Source organism: Chenopodium album, chromosome 4 (genome assembly GCF_948465745.1).
Source record: "Chenopodium album chromosome 4, dcCheAlbu1.1, whole genome shotgun sequence".
Taxonomy (NCBI): domain Eukaryota; kingdom Viridiplantae; phylum Streptophyta; class Magnoliopsida; order Caryophyllales; family Amaranthaceae; genus Chenopodium; species Chenopodium album.
In genome coordinates, this window is record NC_137837.1 from 17,054,017 (window position 1) to 17,074,424 (window position 20,408).

General features: G+C 37.4%; 1 protein-coding gene and 2 pseudogenes across 2 annotated transcripts; 2 read left to right on the forward strand and 1 right to left on the reverse strand.

Moving 5' to 3' along the window:
* The first annotated feature begins 7,760 nt into the window (after nt 1-7,760).
* On the forward strand, nt 7,761-9,466 carry LOC145626775 (putative pentatricopeptide repeat-containing protein At1g03510 pseudogene; annotated as a pseudogene).
* A 662-nt stretch (nt 9,467-10,128) lies between these two features.
* LOC145626776 (protein ALTERED XYLOGLUCAN 9 pseudogene) lies at nt 10,129-12,527 on the forward strand (annotated as a pseudogene).
* Nucleotides 12,528-17,076: 4,549 nt separating this feature from the next.
* On the reverse strand, nt 17,077-19,313 carry LOC145626777 (uncharacterized). 2 transcript variants are annotated; one of them, XM_081679254.1, is made up of 3 exons: nt 19,173-19,313; nt 17,977-18,273; nt 17,077-17,253 (listed from the first exon to the last, which is right to left on the reverse strand). In XM_081679254.1, exons 2-3 carry the CDS (start codon nt 18,193-18,195, stop codon nt 17,140-17,142), a joined length of 333 nt encoding a protein of 110 aa, XP_081535380.1. In that variant the 5' UTR covers nt 18,196-18,273; nt 19,173-19,313; the 3' UTR covers nt 17,077-17,139. The 2 variants fall into 2 exon arrangements, with proteins under 2 accessions (XP_081535380.1, XP_081535381.1); XM_081679255.1 differs by having other exon boundaries at nt 17,977-18,321; nt 19,173-19,248.
* Between the last annotated feature and the right edge of the window lie 1,095 nt (nt 19,314-20,408).

Sequence of the window (20,408 nt, forward strand, 5' to 3'; positions counted from 1 at the left end):
GACCATATATTTTGATTAAACATGCACTAATGAAATGAGGATTCAATAATTATATTTGAACTTCACAATAATTTTTTTTTTTTTTAAAAAAAAAAGAGTAAAAAAAAAGAGTAAGAAAAAAGCAGAGTAAAGTATAAAGTCACTCCCTAAACTTAGGAATTTGTTGCAAATCACTCACTCAACTTACAAAAGTTGCATTTTACTCACTATGCTGGTCACCGGAGGTAAACTTTCCGGTTGTTACCTGTTGCTCCAGGTAAAGACAGGTAACTCCCTAAACTTTTTATTAAAATTAAATTTTTTACTTTGGTAAATTCTAATCAAAACTGAACAGCCAATGAGAGGGCTCCTTGATAAACGAGATGCCATCATTACCTGTCACAATACTCAATGAGCGGGAAAGCCAAAAGCCTTTATAACTAAGGTTTGGACAGAAGCTTTCTCACTTCCTTTATTCGCCAAAAAACAGAGCTTCAGAGAAAAAAAAAAAAACCTTTGAACTTTCCTTTTGAAGAAGAACACCATTAATGGCGTGGCCCATGGATGAAATCCCAGCAATAAAAGTTGCTCGACTGTACAACGAAGAAAGTATATTCTTGTACTTTTTATTTGTTTACTTTATCTTTGTTGTTTTGTGTACATAAATGCCAGAGCAAGTGTGTGGGTTGTGTTTACTTTTTCTGAATTATGGTATTTTTGTTTGAATCTAGCTTAGATTATGTGGCAGATAGTGACTGTAGGACAAAGTTTGTGTTTTTGTTGTTGTTTTGTTGTTGATGTTGCTGTTACGGTTAATTAATTAAGAATTTTGGTTAGGGTTTTAAGAGAAGGGTAGAACTAGGGGACTTTCATGGTGGGGTTTGAACATGACTTTGTCCATAGTTGATGATACCTTGCCTTGTGTCCTTGAATCTAGGTATGGAGACTTTGGCTGACGCTCACCCTTTATGGAGCCAGCAGGATCTCCTCGTCACCCACCTGTTCCCGAAGCTAACCTGGGGTGCTAGAATTGCTATGTAGCGTGTGTGCTCGAAGTGGAGGCTCTGGTGGCGTATGCGCAACTACGCGTTCACCCTTCCATTCCTAGGCCCTAGGGCTGCTGTGAACACATGGATCCTCGAAGACCTCATCTACAATGATGGTCGCGACTTTCATGCCTGGATTCACAAGGACATGACCATCTATTTCGATGGATTCCCCCTGTTGTTCAAGGAAGAGTAGGGTAGTTGTAGTTGGGTAGGGGGGAGGGATTAGTGAGCAGCTTAGATGGTTTTTGGAGTTGTGCTGCATGCTCTTTTTGTAAAGCTTCTATGTTTTTTAGTTTTTATGTTTTAAGATCATTGTCATGGTAAGGTAGTGTAGTTGTGACAGATTTGAGTAGGTTTTTGGTTTCTGTCACTACCATGACAATGTAGATGATGATGTAATGGCTTCTTATGAGAGGTCATACTGAAATGTATTGAACAAATTAATCTTTTGATGATGAATGAATGTTAGTAATTATTTTGCTTATATTCTTATTCTACTTAATTTTGCATATTCTTGTATGAGCAAAAGTATCATTGTTTACTATGTATGAATGACATGACAAGTAAAATGCATATAATGTATTGACTTAATCATCATAATAGTGTTTTGTGTATGTTTTAATGACAGAATGCTCTGATATCAAACCATGCATAATTGTTCACCATGGTGGGGAATGGTTAGAGTGTGGTGAAATGATGTACATTGGGGGTAGTGTTAGAGTCTTTGATGGATTACCAAAGGATTTAGATGGTACATATGTCAAGGAATTGATAGAGTCTTTGGCATACAATGATATAGTGAAGCTGCATTATTTGGACCCAAGAAAAACATTAACTGATGGGGTTAGGTTTTTGGGTTTTGAGAGGAGCACATTTGATCCATTTCTTTGTCTGTTGTTAGAGCACATGGTCATTCATGTATACACTGAGCATGAAAGTGGGAGTGTTAATTCAGGCGGGGGTTCTTTCTTGAATATGTTGACTGGTGGGGCAGCTGGTAGGTCAAATCCTAGGAGTAGTGCTGTGAATGAGGTGGATTATGATAGTGAAGGAACTGATGAGGATGACATTGAGTATGTAAATGCTAGGACTAGGGTTACTCAAGAAAAAAAGGAACAAGCATCATACGAGGAGGAGCTTAGTATGTTGCAAAGATTGGCTGACTCAAAGGGTAAAGAGAAACTGAATGTTGATGATAATTGGGAGGATTGGAGTGATAATGGGAGTTGTAGTGAGGGGGAAGGTTCTGATGAAGATTGTGGGTATTTGGTGGCACCTAACACTTCAGATGATGTTAGGAAACAGCAGAGCAAAGTTAGGGGTGATGCCGATTGTGCATTTTATGTGGGACAGTCCTATGAGAATGATGCAATGTTTAGGAAAGCTTTGGGGAACTATTCCATTGAATCAGGAAGGGATGTTCCATACTTTAGGAATGACAAGGACAGAGTTGGGGCTAGGTGTAAGCATCATGAGAAAGGTTGCCCTTGGAAGATCTGGGCCTCCTGGGATCAAGGCAAAAATTATTTTAAAGTTAAAACTCACATAGGTAAGCACACATGTGGTAGGTCAGCAAAGGTGAAGAGAATGAATGCAACTTGGATTGCCAACACATATGCCAACAAATTCAGGGTCAATCCTTACATGAAACTTCATGACATAGTGCAGACAATATGGTTGGAAAAGGGAATAAGGGTGACCAATTTCATTGCTTACAGGGCAAGAAAGAAGGGCCAGGCCCTGATAGTTGGTGAGTATGAGGAGCAGTATGGTCTTCTCCCAAGATATGCTGCTGAAATAGTGAAGTCAAACAGGGCAAACACAGTCAAGATGCAATTGAATGCTAATATTTTCCAAAGATTGTACTTATGTTTTGATGCTTTAAAGAAGGGATTTTTAGCTGGTTGTAGGCCCTTCATATCATTATATGGTTGCTTTTTGAAAGGACCATTTGGGGGGCAGCTTTAGGTAGCTGTAGGGAGAGATGGGAACAACCAAATGTTCCTAATAGCATGGGCTGTTGTGGAGGTGGAGAGTACAGACAGTTGGACCTGGTTTCTGAGTTTGCTAGGTGATGATTTAGGGACTGTGCAAGGGGCTGGCTACACATTCATGAGTGACCAGCAAAAGGGGTTGCTTGCTGCAGTTCCTGCAGTGTTCCCAGAAGCAGAGACCAGGGTGTGTGCTAGGCATGTTTATTACAATTTCAGGGGTGTGTTTGGGGGTAGTCTTGAATTTAGAAAGCAGTTCTGGATTATTGCTAAGAGTTCAACAGAAAATGACTTTAATGCAAATATGGATGCCATGAGGCAGATATCAGAGGATGCGGCAGATGATTTGATGAATAGAAACTACATGAAATGGTGTAGGGCCTTCTACAGCGCTGTCTCATGTTGTGAATCTGTGGACAACAACATGAGTGAGGTATTTAATGCCTATATTTTGAACTCAAGGCATAAGCCTATTATAACTATGTTGGAAGACATAAGAGAAAGTTTGATGGAAAGGTTACATAAAAAAAAGGGATGAAATTGGAAAAAAAAAAAAAGATGCCCTAGGATTCAACAACAATTGGAGAAGAATAAGGTTTGGGCAAGAGGGTGGAATGCCTTTTGGGATGGGGGGTTTACTTATGGAGTTAGGAGAGGGGCAACCCAAACAAAATTTGTAGTAAACTTGCAAGATAGAACTTGCAGCTGCAGGGCTTGGCAAGTCAGTGGTATACCTTGCAAACATGCAATTGTTGCAATCTGGAACAAGGTGGATGAACCTGAAAACTATGTCAATGATTACTTCAAAAAAAACCACCTATATGAAAGCCTATGATTTTTTACTTGAACCTCTTAATGGTCCACAAGAGTGGCCAAGGTCTGATGATGTAGTGCTCCCACCCAAAGTGAAAAAAGTCCAGCACAGACCTAAGGTGAAGAGGAGATTACAGCAGGGGGAGGTCACAGCAACAGGGAAACTAAGGAAGAAAGGAGTTACCATGCACTGCAGCCTTTGTGGGATGCCAGGACATAATAAAAAAGGGTGCAAGAATGTGTCTGAAGGTGGTCCTACCCACAACAAGGGTCAGTCCAACACTGCACAGCAACCTGATAACATTCAACAGCCACAAATGCAGGGCCATGGTGCAGGACAAAATCCTATTCCCATGCACATGAGAGGGATTGGATTATATACCTACCCTAATGGCTTTCAAAGACTGTCAACAGTAAGTTATTTCAATTTAATCAAATTATAAGTCATATTATCCTATACTGTAATTCTAATGTCAATAATAAAAAAAAAATGTGTAGCCTGTTCAGAGAGCTTACTATAGAGACAATGGGGGTGGTGAGCAGACAGTGTACTCTGTCAGCCAAGATGAGTATCCATTGTCCAGCCAGCCTTCTCAAAATTAAAACACAATATCAAGCCAAACATTGCAGGTAATTTTATATATCATCTGTAAATTGAAACAACCTTAGTATTCATTTCATTTATTTAAATTTTCATTTAACGGAATATGGCAAGGGAAAGGAGGCATGACAAGCACTAGGAACATCCCTAAGGTACATTCCCTATCACTAACTTATATATTATCATCTAAATAAAAACCAAGTTACAACAACAATTAAAAACAAAATAAGCTTCCACGGCTCACAATTGAAGCCCAAATTAAAGCATGCTGCCCTTTTATACTTTAGCATCAAATATTCACCCTCAACCTTCCTTAATTTCTTGTTGGCTTCTTTCAGATCATGCCTAATGCTCATAAGCTCAGTTTTCAGCTCCTGCTTCTCCTCCAGTAAGCCCAAAATCACATCAGTCTGCCATGATGTGGGATCTTCACCATCAACCCATCTAAAAAACTTGCAACCCCTCCTTTTAGTTTCAGCATCATAGTCAGGGCATGCATAAAACCTTCTACCAGGATTATCTTTAGTCCAAGCCCTACTCTTTGACACTAACAAACCACAATGACACCTCCTTCCCCCTGGACTCATTCCAGAACTATTCCTAGACATATTGCAGAATTAATATTTTTGAGAGGGTTAATTTTTTTTTATGAATTTTGTTGCAGATTTGAAGTGCAGAAGTTATGGATGCTGTGGTGTTTATATAGAGCTTATGTACTTTTTTTTGATCAAACAGTATTGTAACGGCTATTTTTTTGGAAGCAAAATAACAGATTTCTAAACATAGTTTAGGGAGTTCCTGCATTTATATCAGAAAGTTTAAGGAGTTGTCAGAAAGTTTAGGGAGCTCATGGAATTTACCTGTTACTGAAGGTCACAACTCAGGTGAGTGAGTGAAATGCAACTTTTGAAAGTTCAGTGAGTGATCTGCAACTTTGGCCTAAGTTTAGGGAGTGACTTTATACTTTACTCGAAAAAAGCACTCTTAAAACTAATGGAATAACGTACAAAAGGATTTTATTTTTTTTAAAATAATTAACTAACTTGATAGATGTATAAATTATTTTGTTTAATGAAACATTCACAACTTAAATTTTATTGAAACAAACTATACGAATCAATAAATATCTAATGGTACGGTACAACTAAACTCACTATTTAACAACACTAGTGTGATTTGCTATTTATATAAATAACTTACAAATAGGGGTCAACTAATAATTTCCGATTTTTTTAATTAATTAAAATTTTAATAGAAGTTAAATAAATTTAAAAGAATTCAAAAGTGTAATTTTCCTAGTATTGTTAATGAAAAAACTCTTGCCTATGTAAACTTATCTTACATTTACAATGGGTGAAGGGTGTGACATATATGTGAATTAATATAAAAATAAGTCTGGGTGCAATTAACTTCACCAAGGTGGTATTACCATTTTATGCTGTAATTTTCTCATGGTAACCAATCAAATTTATTATATTTATCATTTTACCAAAATATCATTATAGCCATATATAATATATATATATATACACGCTCTACCTCATACATCTTTTCAATCCACCTTTTTCATTCCTCTCATTCTTATACAACATCTTCAATCTACATCTACATATTTAACTTATGGAGAACCCTAATGATAACTTGCGTGCCAATTTGAAAACCTTCAATATCTACATCTTGGTGAATTGGTGTGAAATTTTAATTCTCCTTTTCAATTACCTTATTTTTTGCTTGAGTGATGCCTTGGATTGTTGATTGAGTTTTAGAATAAACTTTTGGAAAATTCTCTTTGGTAACATCTAGATTTTTTTATTTTTATCTTTGGTGAATTGGAAATAAGTTATTATTTTTGGTAATCCTGTATCAATTGATTACCAAAGATAATAAGTATTGTATTTAAACCATGGTTAGTTTTTTTAACCAGGTGGTTCAAGAACTTCCCATTCCTCAGCCCTGGCTGCAGGGAAACGTTTCTAGCTTGCTATGTCATGACGAAGGTCAGTAACCTCGGCTACAATGCTACTAACCTGAGCTAGATAGTGTCGGAGACTTTCGGTCTCACATAGCTTGACAACGATCAGCTCGACAGTTGCCTTTTCTCAGCGGTTGTTTGCAATGAACTTCTCCTTAAATTTCAATATGAGATCATCATCACACCCGGTTATTATACTGTTCCATTCCTGAGGCCTTTGGAAACCCAAGCCTGAGCCAACCCTATAAGGGTCCTTGTCGAGAAATATTTGCACGATGTTGCCACAAAATACTGGAGCAAGTACATATGCCCCTCGAGTGCCGAGATATGATCCTTCGAATCTGTCACGGCATCGAACTTGATGTGCATGCAAAGGCAGTTTGACCTACACTGCTTGCTCTTACAAAATCCATGGGGCAAAAGGCGATCTCTCGGGAGTCATGATCGCTTTTCCCTTTCCTTTGCTCAGCCAAGAGTTCTGCATGTCTCTTCCATTGAGGCAATTGTTCTTGTTTTGTTTGAAGGTGGTGTTGTGAATGCGTCGGTCATGCTAAGCCGCCTCTCGCCTAGGCCCTCGTGAACATTCCTACGCGGTGGTGTCGGCGTAGGTTGCTTTGAGCACGTGTTACGCTTTGAGCACATGGGGGCCCTCGGGACACATGTCATACTCTGAGCACATGGACTCCTTTGGTGAACTTTTTATGGCCTTTAGACTGACTTGCATGTATAGAATATGACTTGAGGCTATTGAGCTTAGTGCCCTAGTTGATAAGTAAGGAGCCAAACTGAGAATCCGTTTTGGCACCCAAACAACTATTAACCAAAACTTGGAAACTGTTTGTTAACTTGTTACCAAAACTTGTTTATTAGAGCAAATTTAGCTCCAAGTCTTAAGACTTGAATGTGACATCATTTTTGGTGGTCCCCATTAAAAATGATGTCATCAAATTCTTGTTAAGACTCACTAAGACCTACAAAAATTTATCACTTTATCCCTAAGACTTAAATATTTGACATATTATACGTAGAAAAGTGTAAGAAAAAAAAAAGGGATAATAAAAATAAAAGTGAGGTGGGAGTAGTGGGTCTCAATCTCAAGTCTTAAGTTGAGTCTTGAAATTTCAAGACTCAATTTGAGACTTGCTTGAAACTTTTGAAGAAAAATAGGAAAAATCATAAGAATAAGTGTTAAGACCTAAAATGATGATGCCACCAAAGTCTGACTTGGGGCTAAACTTGCTCTTAACTTTGAGTACCGTCGTCATAAAAAAAAAAAAAAATGTTCACAAACGTATTAACTCATTTCCACCCCTAGATCCAACAACATTACATTTGCAAACAAACACGAAACCTCGAAAATAAATGGCGAAATTGCAGAAGTCATGAATTACTCATACAACTCAAACTTCTTACGCTTGCTTTCCTACACAAAGCAGCTAACTTCCCACGTTAATCAAGGCCGCCATAACCAAGCACTCTCTCTCTTCCACCACATTCACTCTGCACTCATTCTTCCTCTTGACCCTTATGTCTTCCCGCTCACTCTCAAATCATGCTCAGCCCTCCATTGCTCACTTCTTGGGACCTCCATTCATGCCCACTTAACCAAATCTTCTCTACTATCAAACCCATTTGTAGCTTCTGCTCTTGTTGATTTTTATGGGAAATGTGTTTCCTTGGTTTCTGCACGCCAACTGTTCGACGAAATTCCCCTTAGAAATGATGTTGTATGGAATGTAATGATTTCACTTTATGCACATTCTAATAATGTATCTCTGGCTTTAGGGTTGTTTGAATCAATGGATGTTGCTCCTAGTATTTCGACGTTTAATTCAATTATTGATGGTTTGTCGAGGTTAGATGATGGGTGTTACAGGGCTCTTGCGTTTTACAGAAGAATGCAGGGTTTTGGGTTGAGGGCGAATTTTATTACTGCATTGGCTTTGCTTTCTGCTTGTGCTGGAGTTGGGGCTCTGAAGTTGATTAGAGAGATTCATGGGTATAGTATTCGAAACAATATTGATCCGAATCCACAGCTTAGGAGTTGTCTTGTTGAAGGGTATGGGCGATGTGGATGTGTTGATTATGCTTATTGCATATTCTGTAGTATGGAGGAGAGAGAGCGAGATGTAGTGGCATGGAGTAGCTTGATCTCAGCTTATGCATTGCACGGCGAGGCAAGAAAAGCGCTGGACATATTTCATGAAATGGAAGACGCGAAAGTGAAGCCTGATGGGATCACTTTGTTGGGTGTACTGAAAGCTTGTAGTCATGCAGGATTGGCTGATGAAGCGAAGGGTTACATTGCAAGGATGCAAGAGGTTTATGGTGTGGAAATAACCAGTGATCATTACTCTTGTTTGGTGGATGTACTAAGTAGGGCAGGGAAATTATATGAAGCTTACGACGTCTTGACTAAAATGCCAGTTAAGGCTACTGCAAAAGCTTGGGGCGCGCTTTTAGGGGCTTGCAGAACTTATGGGGAGGTAGACCTTGCAGAGGTTGCTGGAAGAGCATTGTTTGAGATAGAACCTAATAATGCTGCTAATTATGTGCTGTTAGCTAGAATTTATGCAAACGCAGGAAGATATGAAGAAGCTAATAACTTGAGAAATGAAATGAAAGAAAGACGAGTGAAGATAGCACCAGGTAGCAGTTGGGTGTAGTTGGACAGGAGTTGTTTCGTCCCTTAAGTAGGACACACAACGGAAATTCAATGGATTCCCAGTTTGCCTGCCAAGGGTAGACTGGTAGTGTCTAATGTGATTCTAGTATAATTTTTCCTGTATACCAATGTTGGGCTGTCCTTGAGAACTGATCAGCAAGGCCAGCAACCCGGACCTCAGACGTAAATCATGGTATATGGCGGCTTATCTGACCTGAATTTGATCGGTTGAACTGTATTTTCGGGTTTGATAATACAAAAAATATACTCATTAATTGCTTAACTGTGATTATTCACTATTTATACATGAGCCAATGGTTGGACACCTCTTTGTTTTGCTTTTCACACCACTATTGTCATTGCTCGTTTTGTACAGGCTTCATAAAATAGATGATTGGTGGATGTATGATGTGTATTCCAGTGAAGTGATAAATAGATATTTTGGATTGATAAATTACTCCTCTCAATCTTAGTATCTCAAAATTAGTTAAAATAAGTTACGATGAGGGGTTTAAACTTTAAAGTGACAATAACAAAATCATAGATTTCTAACCAACCATGCCAAAGTTTTTTTTTTTTTTTTTTTAATAGTGTGCAAACGAGACGGCATTATATATTACAAATGCGTAGGAGACTGGGAGGGGGGGTTTTGAACTTATATAGTAGGCCAATACCTCATCGATTATTCTATTCACTTGATTTTTACTCATTTAAAATTACATGAATTTATCTAAACTTATTGAACTTTTTTTTTTTTTTTTTTTTTTTTTTTTTTTTTTTTTTTTTTGAACTTACAAGGCGTGAAAATAACTTAATTTTTTGTTCTTTCAAAATAGGGCATAAGTGAAAGGAAAAAAAGTATCCAACCACTAGATCAATATGGATCTCAAAGAGTAATCTATCAAATCCCTGAATATAACATTAATGTATAAATCGAATTAATATTAAAAGATCTGTACTATCTAAACACGACATGACCTTTTCTTGACTAAAATTACCGGATTTGAGCATAAGATATCTCACCCAATACACGACCTTCCACGTCCCAACCCGTGCTCAACTCTTGTTTCACCTCTAACTTGGTAAAACCATTAAACCAGACATCTCTTTAATTTTCCATTAGAGGAATAAAATACCCAATTAAAAAGTACAATCAATTACTGTGTGTTTAACAACTATTGAACCGCAGTTGATTCAGACTGACGACGCCCGATTGCCAAGAACCATCATCAATCATCTTCCATGGTCGACATATGACCTCTCAACTTCCCTCCTTTCTTTCTCGATTCTTCACAATTCTCAATCGTCGTTTGTTGCTTCACCTTTTCCTGACTTTGACATCTTCCCCTACCTCTCTCCTCCCTTGTCGTTACCCCATTTCCATCACCCAGTTTCCGCCATTGCAGCACCTTCAGCTTTCAGGTAATCTCTCAATTGTTCAATACCCAGATCAAAATCATTCACTTTTCCCCAAATACTTAATGGGTTTTTGTTAAATTACGAATTAATCGATTTAACAGCTGAAAATAACGAAATCCCAGAAAAATTATTGAATACCCAGATCATAATTTGTGAGAATTTCCCCTTTTTTGGGGGATTAATTGTTGGATTTAATGGAAACTTGTTAGTTTATATGATGTTAGGTGCCGTCCAATTAGGTGTATTGGCGGCTTGTATAGTAGTTCTTGTTCCAATGGCGTTAGCAGGGTGGCATTTGAGCCGCAATAAAGTGTTGTTCTTTAGTGGTGCTCTATTCATTTCACTTGCTGTTGCTGTTCATCTTTCTCCTTACTTTCCTTCTCTTACCGACTTTTTCCCTGATGTTTCATCATCGTCATCTTCGTCTTCGACGTTAGTTGTTCTTGAGAATCGTGAGTCTTGTATTTCTTTTCTTCATCGGATCCAGTGGAAAAATCACCCTAGAAATATGAATGTGTCTTCTAGTTGGAAATGGATGTTGTCAGATGAGAATGTGTTAGCTTGTGATTTTCAGAAGTTGGGTAGGAAGGATGTTGGGGATCTGCTTAATGGGTCTTGGGTGATGGTTGCTGGGGATTCGCAAGCGCGGTTATTCGTGCTTTCATTGTTGGATTTGATGTTGGTTGAGGAAGAAATGGTGGCGGTTCGAGGGGAGTTGTTTAAGAGGCGTAGTGATTATCATTTGGTGGTTGATAGAGTAGGGTTGAAGTTGGATTTTGTATGGGCTCCTTATGTTAATAATTTGACTCACTTGGCATTGGAGTTGAATAGGAATCATAGCTGCCCTGATGTTCTGGTCATGGGTTCTGGTCTTTGGCATATGCTTCATGTGAATAACGCGACTCATTATGATGCTTCGTTGCAGCTTCTGAGTCGTTCTGTGATGCCATTGTTGGTGGGTAAATCTCAACCTCATTTGTTTTGGTTGGGGATCCCAACATTGATACACTCAATGCTGAATACTGAAGAGAAGAGAGAGAGAATGACTAGCGCGACACAATTTGCTTATGGTTTAGGAGTTCGTGGTGCTAAGCTTTTACGGCCTAGTGGCCCGTTTGTGTTGTTGGATATTCAGTCTTTGAGTGGGAATTGTGGGGAAAGATGTACTGAGGATGGAATGCATTATGATGGGGTTGTATATGAAGCTGCTGTTCATATCATGCTTAATGCTCTACTTATCCAGTCTCAACAAAAATTGTAGTGATGGTTTTGTTATTTAGCTGGCCGTTCTCTGACATTGATCACAGATAGCATCTTTGATGGAGCGTAAGCTTTTGGTACTTTGTAAGAGATTTCTTCATCCCTGTATCTTTGATGTATCTTTGGTGATTCCTGATGTATACTTCTCTACGTTTTGGATTAACTTTTAGCATGAGTTTTCTGATTTTCTCGTAGTGGAGAGATCAATTGCTTGATTTTTCTTATAGCTTAGTCAAACATGTATTAGTATGGTATACTTACAAAACTTGTATGCTATAGGCAAAGGGGAACCCTTAATGTTTTTCATTCATTCTAGTTAGAAGCTGTATAAGTATGTGGTTGTACTGATGGAATAACAATCAAGAGATTTTTTTTTAACCTTTTTTCACTTCTTGGAGATCTCCCTGTTCTGGCGTTCTTTGGTACTGTATGACTGTCACTAGCATTGCAAGCCTGCTTGATATTGCTACAATAATTTAATAGTCTTGGATGATGTAACAGAAATATTTTGCTATCCGTTGAACTTGCTGGAATCTTTCGTTTGTAATTGTGACTTGGAACTAAGCATTATATCTTCTCTGGTTGCAATATAAGGATGGTGTGGCATCAAGGCGATCAATCACATCAGCCATTCTGGTATGTTGTTTTTTAATTTTTGCTCAACTTTAATGGTGCCAGTTTAGTAACGGAGGTTATGCATGTCATTAACATGTTAGATATTTCATGAAACGGTTGTTGAGTACACTGAAATTATATGATTATACTAGAATTTTGGTAATCAAGAGCTCCATTGACTCAGAATCGTGTGACAATGCATCCACATGATGCATCTGTAGGATGTTCTAATACTTTCTACTGGAATTCAAGTGCAGAGAGAATTTTTTTTGTCTTTCTTTCAATTAGCATAGGATGATAAATCATTTACTTCCAATCTGAATTTCCACTATTCTTCATCCAAAAGTAAGAACAAAGTCTCAATGATCTAGAGCAACATGTCAACGAATGATGTCAAGAGTAACTCCATGACTAGTGTGCTAGTAATGACAGATGAATTGGGCTAATTCTATAAGTTAGCTGTAAAAGTATAGCCCTTGGTATCTAATTGGAAGTCATGCAGTTTGTGACACCCTAATTTTTGCTCTAATGTCACATTCATTTCCCACATTTATGACAAGTGTAGATATAATAAACAAACCTTAAATCAAAAATTGAATCTCTCCTTAGTCCTTACTTTATGTATTTGGTCCTGTCCTAAATATGGTTAATAAGGGCAAATTTATATACAACAGATGGGACACCTTCCTTCAAGGATGAAATCTACAAGGGTTAGGAGGAGGAGCATTGCCTGGAAGGAGAGTGGAATTTTTTTTTACAGTGTGTGTAATTTTTTATGCATCCCTAATGTGAATTACGATATTTGATGATTATTTGTGGAGGACCTCCTGAGCTTGGGATATTTTGCATAGTATTTATCCTTGTATATTTATCGTAAATGTTTATCCACATATCGTGAATATCTTGCCTCTTGTCATATAAACAGAACATCACATACGTTGCTAGCATTCTATCATTGCAATGGATAACTATTTTTTCTCTTTTATTTGAACAAAAATGGCTATGAACATATTCCAGAAAAACCAGATTTAAACTCATCATGAGTTGTGTTATTGCTGAACTTGACATTTTTTTTTCAGTCAAAATAAAGGCAAATGAGACTGACCTATTCGCCAATTTCTTGATCAGAGCCAAAATATTAGTGACCCCGTTTTAATGAGTTGCTGAAAAAGAGTATAAAGATATTGCCTACCTTGTTTATGGGTATGGTGTTAATTGTTGTTGGTATTTGCCTATACCAGGCCAGAGGGGCAGACCTTAAACTCGATTCGATTCTGCATCTTCTAAAAAACTCCTTTGTTGGTGGATAAACTAACATTTTAGCTTTTCATGTGTATGTTATTTACAAAATGAAATGTACTGTATAATTTAGTTTGAAAAAGATAATACATATGGTCAAGTTCCAGGAACCCTTCTTCAAAATAAAAAATAAAAATAAAAAAAAAAAAGGTTCCAGGAACCCACTTACAGGAAATGTTTTGTTGAAAGAGGCCTACTAATGGCATGTTGAATTGCATCTTTGAATGTCTTTGTTAAAGCAGCTTTGCTTGGAAGCTTGACCTTGGTGATCGTGTTTTTCTTAGAGACATGATTGGAGATTAGATCAATAGCAATATGGTTCTGGAGACCTCTATCCTCATATTGCACCTTTATTGCTATGCTAAGTACCAATGAGGATGTTGATGATAGCTTTCATGAGGGTAAATTTAACTGTGTGAAATTTTATCTTTCTCTTGATGGTGATGATAGTTTAAAACAGTGAGACTGTTACATCAGAGACTTTTAGAGCATGCTTGGATTGGGGGTGATACATTAAGGGTAGTAAAAGTCAAATTTGAAAAAACAAAAGTAATTAGAGGTGGTGTTGTAAAAGACATGGGCCCTGTTTGGGAGAAAGCTGAAAGCTGATTGAGTTAGCTGATTTTGACTAGTTGATTCTATTAACTGATTTGACTAACTTATTGTATTAACTGATTATATAAAAGTGTTTGGTAAATAGCTGATAGCTTAAAGGTGATTGAGTATGTGAAATGACCAATAAGCTAATTGTGGGGTAGGTAGTTTAGATAGGATTTTAAATTAAATGAGGTTATAAGTGTCATTTTACAATAATTAATGAATAAGCTAATTGAAAAAGCTCCTAAAATGAGCTTTTTCAAAAAGAGCTTATTTAGTGGAATAAGCTCTTTCAATAAGCTTACTACCAAACACTTGTATTAGCTTGTTTGACCAGTCAATCAGCTAAAGTTAGTCAAATAAGCTAATATACCCCCAATAAGCTTACTACCAAACAGGGTCGTGGTGTTCACAAATGAAATAAGGTAGTTGTGCCATGAGAAAAAGAGAGAGGGGGGGGAATTATTACTCTCATAATGAGGGTAATAGTTACCCACCCTCCCCCTAGTGTAACCATTACCCCCCAAAATGAGGGTATTGATTCTTCTTTCTTCACCTCACACGATACCATCATTATATAATTTTTCTTACGATCACACCATCACTATCTCCTTCCCTATTTACACATTCATTTTGTTTAGTTTGACTTTTATTACCCTAGTAATACATCTCCCCCAATCCAATCATGCCCCAGACATAATTCAGGCCCTCAAGGTTGAATATGTCTTCTTTCATGTGGATATTCAAAAGCATGAACTATCCAAGCACACTAATATAATTCTTTCAGAAGCCTTCTTTTTTCTGTCAGTCTTAAAAAGTTTTTTTTTTTGAAAGATCCTTTTACAGTGTGCTTGGATGAATGGATTTCTTAGTAAGAAAAGGTAGGGAAAGTAATGGATTCAATTCTAATTGTTTGGATCAGAAATGGCAAAGTGAAGGCCAGATGATTGAGGTATCGTATACCCTTCCCTTTCAAATATTTCCGGAGTTGAAAGGATGTGGAAGGAAAACATAAGTCCATTTCTCCTTTTCCTTTTCCCTTTCTTGTTTCTTTTTGTGTGCTTAGAGGTGATACAGTGAAGGTTGGGTGGAAGAAATTGATGTGTAACAATCCTGCACCACCAAAATGTTCGTTTATAACCTGGTTAGCCATTCTTGGCAGATTAACAACCTGTGATGACTTGCTGAAAATTGGTTTTTCTTGTGCTCAGCCTGAAATACAATTATTTTGTGTGCGAAAGAGTTGAAAACTCGTGATCATCTCTTTTTCAAATGTGATGTTTCTGGTAAGTTGCTACATAGCTCTTTCTCCTACTGTATGGGAAGCAGTTCTGAAGTCATTACATATTAGCAAAGCTCCTGAACCATAGACCTCTGAGTTGATGTTTGGGCAGAATACGCTTTCTTGTATTTTTCTTACAGATGGGATAAGTTTAACTTCCGTGGTTCTTTTATTCAAACAGCTTCTAAATCACAGGCATGATATCAAAAGCTGCTAACTCTAGACAGCTAGCAGGTAAACTAATGTTGCAGCTGAAATCAAACGTGTCAATTTGCATAATGCAGTGAATGAGCAGATTTTAAGATTGTCAATACACTAATACCTTAACTCTCTTCAAATGCTATGTGAATTATTTTTACCAGCATTTACCTTTTGTCTCTCCAAGAAGAAAGAGGGTGAGGAATGAGTGACTTAAAAAATGAACAATCACCTTATTCTAACTAAAATAAAAGGTTTGGTATGTAGTAATACCGAATCCTTTTGGGACCAAGTCTTATACGAAGTATATATATATATATGAAGGACGAAGTGCAGTTAACTTCCATTGGGTGAAGTTATGCTAATGAAAGAGCCTGTTCATAGTCCTTCATACTCATCATGAATTGACCGATGAATTTTCAGAGCTGTAATAAAACGGAGCGTAATAAAACTTTACTCTGAAATTCAGTTGATCCATTCCGCGTTTACATCGTATTTTGCTCAGAATGTGAACACTTATTGTCGTTTCACAGAGTAGAGCGTACAGGTTATGCTTCTGCTGAAGGAGTAGAATCCCATTGGGAAGTCCCTTCTTCAGTCATTTGTGCGCCAGGAGAGGTTCACTAGACAGGTTTTTTAAACAGCTGCACCTTTTTTGCTCTTTTTGGTGATGTGGAATCAGCACCAACACAGCTGTTCTCAATCATTTTTCAACTAAATGACTAATGCAATGGCTCAGAATTACCAACATAGAAATTACTAATAAACAAGCAAGACTATCATTGTCTCATGTGTTTACACTTTACAGGTTGCATTAAGCAGAGATTTATTTGAATAGATATACTTTTGACTCAAATACTCAATTTTTGTACAGATCATATTTGTAATGCCTTGGATAGGGGCTATCCAATATCTATTCACGGTAGAATATTAAGTTTGATAAGTTCAAACAAGTTCTCGAACCAGTGAATCCCTTCATCACTGAAAGAAGCCAAATAGCCTCCAGAGGACTATCAGACTAATTTCAGTCACTAGTACAGATCATCAAAATCTAACGTTCTGTTCTGACTTCTTGTACAACGTGACTCATATTTGGTACTGAATATTATAGAGTTAAATACGAAACTTCAAAAGCGATTAATTTCAATAAAACTGCTTTGACTAACTTTGCTCAAGCATAGCTTCCCTCATACATTGTTTAGTACAATTACATAACCACTACCCTCAAACAAGGGTTCAGTTCAAGTGGTTGAAAACGGACATGAGCCACAGTCAAACAGCTAAGCCAGTATTCAGCTTGTAAACATTGCTCTAGGTTCAATAGGTGTACAGTGTACTAGTCTGCTTATTATGAAGACAGTGAAAAATGAATGGAAAGGGTGCATAATATATGCAAGTGTCAAGACTGATAAACCTCAGGAAGCTGAAGCCCTACACTGGCAGCTGATTTTCCGAGTATCCTTTTCATCTCATCTGATCTGTCCACAGCAATGTTGTAGGAGAATAGGAGCTCCTAAAACAAAAACGAGAAGATCATGATAAAATTAGAAGATCAGTGCACCAATTGGTGTAGATTTTGTAGCAGAGAAGCAAAAGAGGAAGAAAAAAAGCAATAATTAATCCAGTATGGATAATGTGTAAAGGGATGTAAGCAGTCATAGGTCCTAGAACAATATGAGCTGAACATATTCACCAATATTAATAAGATTTCAGATGAGATGCATAACCGATGTCACAAACTTCGTAGATACTGTTCTTCGATCAGTCATCTAACATCAAATAAGTCTGTAGATATCACTTCCTTTCCTCCATACCACAGCAACATTGAATCAGGACAACAGTTTCATTTATGTATACTTTTATTTTAGCTACACATTATTCAGAAAGAACAATTTACTGGGCTTCTCAGTCATTAACCCCCCAAAAAAAATTTGTCTTGATGGGCAGATGGGATTTTAAGCATAAATAGATAGCTTACAAATAGCATCAGAAAAAGGTCTACTCAATTTGTATGCAGGTTACCTGATATAAAAACCCAACCCTCTTAACTAAAATTTTAAGGAACCAGCAAAATGAAAACATCCCACGATATAGAGAAGAGAGAAGAATATTCACAGGTATAAAGACATACTACAAACTAACACGGAAGAAACAAGTGACGGCTTCTTCTATGAACGTCTAATTGTTTATAAATGAAATTCGACTTCACATAATGCAAGGCTCTAGAATTGTATACCTTGTGATGATGGACACTATCAAGCAAGAAAGTATAATCATTTGCCAGCTTCAATTTATTCTGTATAGATGATGGATCAGACAATTGACGGTTCTTCTTAAACTCTTCCATTATATAATCACTAAAGTGCCTTTTGTAGTCTTCCTGTCCAATGTGCTTCTTCACAGATTTGAGAAGTTGCCTACAAACTTTCACAGCATGAAGACCTTCTGAGCCCATTTCTTTTTCTTTCCTTCTTGGTGTTAATTATCTTCTTGCTCCCCTCCTTTCTCGCACAATTATATCGAATGAACAAGCCTGTTTTAGAAAAAGCAGCTACCACTATCAGAAGAACAGAATTTATTCCTGAAGAAGTTATCATTAACAGTTAACACGACAGGAATAAGATCAGCAGATATAAATGATAATCGGAGTTCCATCTAGTCAAATTCACTTCTTCAAAGCATCTTGATCCCTAAATTCAGTGTACATCTCTCTCAAAAGAAAGCACATAGATGATAGCCAAATTACAATGCAGCTATTCTTTATCATGAATTCATGATACTTCGAATGTATCAAGATCAAACACTAATATGGGAAACATTCGTTGAAAATGCTCGAGTTTTAATTCATTGTATTCTGCACTCAAGCATTCTAAATTATCAAGAAGATGTAAACTTGTAAATGGTAATCGAACATGACACGACCTACAAATCATCAATAACAAACATACCGTAAATAAGCACATTGACCCAATCCCTCAAAATCAAGGATTCACGACCATTTCATCAATATTCCATTTCTAAGGTCACAATTTCATAGTTTGATCCTAACATTGAAGGATTCGGAACCAAATTCGACTCGGCTTATCAAATAAGGCTCAAAAAATTACTAAAAGTTCTCTCGCTTAATAGTATCAGTATCAATGTAAATCGCTGGTTATAATCATTCATAACTAGATTACTTATAACAATATTAACAATTAGTTCAAAAATCCAAGTTAGAAGAACCCTAAATTGACTAATTAATAATCTAACAATTACTAAGACATTGAACAAGCAAACATTAAGTGAACACCGATTAACAATCAAAGCCTGTTAATCCTAATTCGCCCCAAATAAACAACTAATGCCATAATTGTTAACCCATAAAGCAATTAGACCAAGCTGAAATTGGTATACAATGATGAAAAAGTAATTAAAAAATCATCGTCTTACCTTAGGAGCTGCTTTAATGGAGGAGAGAAAGCTCATTAGCCACTTCAATGAAGAAGAGAACTCAGAGTGCTTCAGCGTATGAGAGAGAGAGAGAGAGAAGGCTTTTAAAACAGGGAATTAGGAACCTTACAACTACGGGTTATTGGGGATGTTAATGAACATAGCTAGTTCGTGTATGGTTCGAGTTCGGCTCGAAATTTATGAGACGTATGAACCAACAAAACTTGGCTCAATAAGCTCGTGCTCAAATTTTTACAAACATAGTCGTAAGTTTGTAACATAGTTGAGAAGTTAGAAATGTAGCACAAACATATTTGTAACATAAAATTAAGTTCTAATAATTGATCCATTTATCTTAATTCATAAATTTATCTTAATTCATTAGGATAAATTGGTCCTAATTGGTCATTAGGGGTTAATCATGACACATGTCATGATATAATTGGTCCATTTATCTTAATTCATAAAAAAAAATAAAAAAAAAAAACAGAAAATTAAAAAAAAAAAACCCCCAAATTATGTTATATAGGGTCGGGGCAGAACCACGGTGGGTCAGATTTTGAAGGCAACCTCGACATTATCCCTAACATCCCCGTCATCCAACATGATCCAAATGCCTCCCCTTTCACCGGAGCCGCCGTCGCAACTGGCAATTCTGCCCCACCTGACCCACCGTCGACCCCAAAAACCACCCACACAAACTGCCACGAGCATCAGCAGAGTTCGAGTGAAAGGGTTGAACAATTTGATTACCCCTTTGATGGGTTCAACAGCGTGAACTATTAAAGGGGTTAAACGAGGGAAATAATGAGGGCGAAGGAGTAAAATGGAGGAGGAGATTACCTTTTCTAGGACATCGGGAACTGTGGTGTGAGGTAAGAAGGCGGAGATTAAGGTTGAGCGCCGCCAATTCTTGCACACCAATCTGGAATTCTGCAAATCCTTGGTTTTAAAAAGTAATTGAGCGATTGATTGAACTATTTCGGTGGGTAGATTTGACCAACTCCGGCATTTATTGGTGGTTTTTGGGGTCGGGGCGGCTGTGTGGGTTGTTTTTGGGGTGGTTGATGCTCGTGTTTGTGGTTTTATAGGGTCGGGGTAGTTTGTGTGGGTGGTTTTTGGGGTCGACATTGGTCAGGTGGGGCGCTAAAGGGCCGGTCGGCCGATTTTCGGTGGTCAAGGTGGTGGTCGGGCGTTTTCCGGTGAGATAAGGGGAGGGGCTAGGGTTTCGCGGTG

Coding starts and splice junctions, on each gene's coding strand:
- LOC145626777 (XM_081679254.1), bottom strand. CDS start 18,195: ATGGGCTCAGAAGGTCTTCATGCTGTGAAAGTTTGTAGGCAACTTCTC. Junction 17,254..17,976: donor ATAGTGTCCATCATCACAAG/GTATACAATTCT, acceptor TTTTTGTTTTAG/GAGCTCCTATTCTCCTACAA.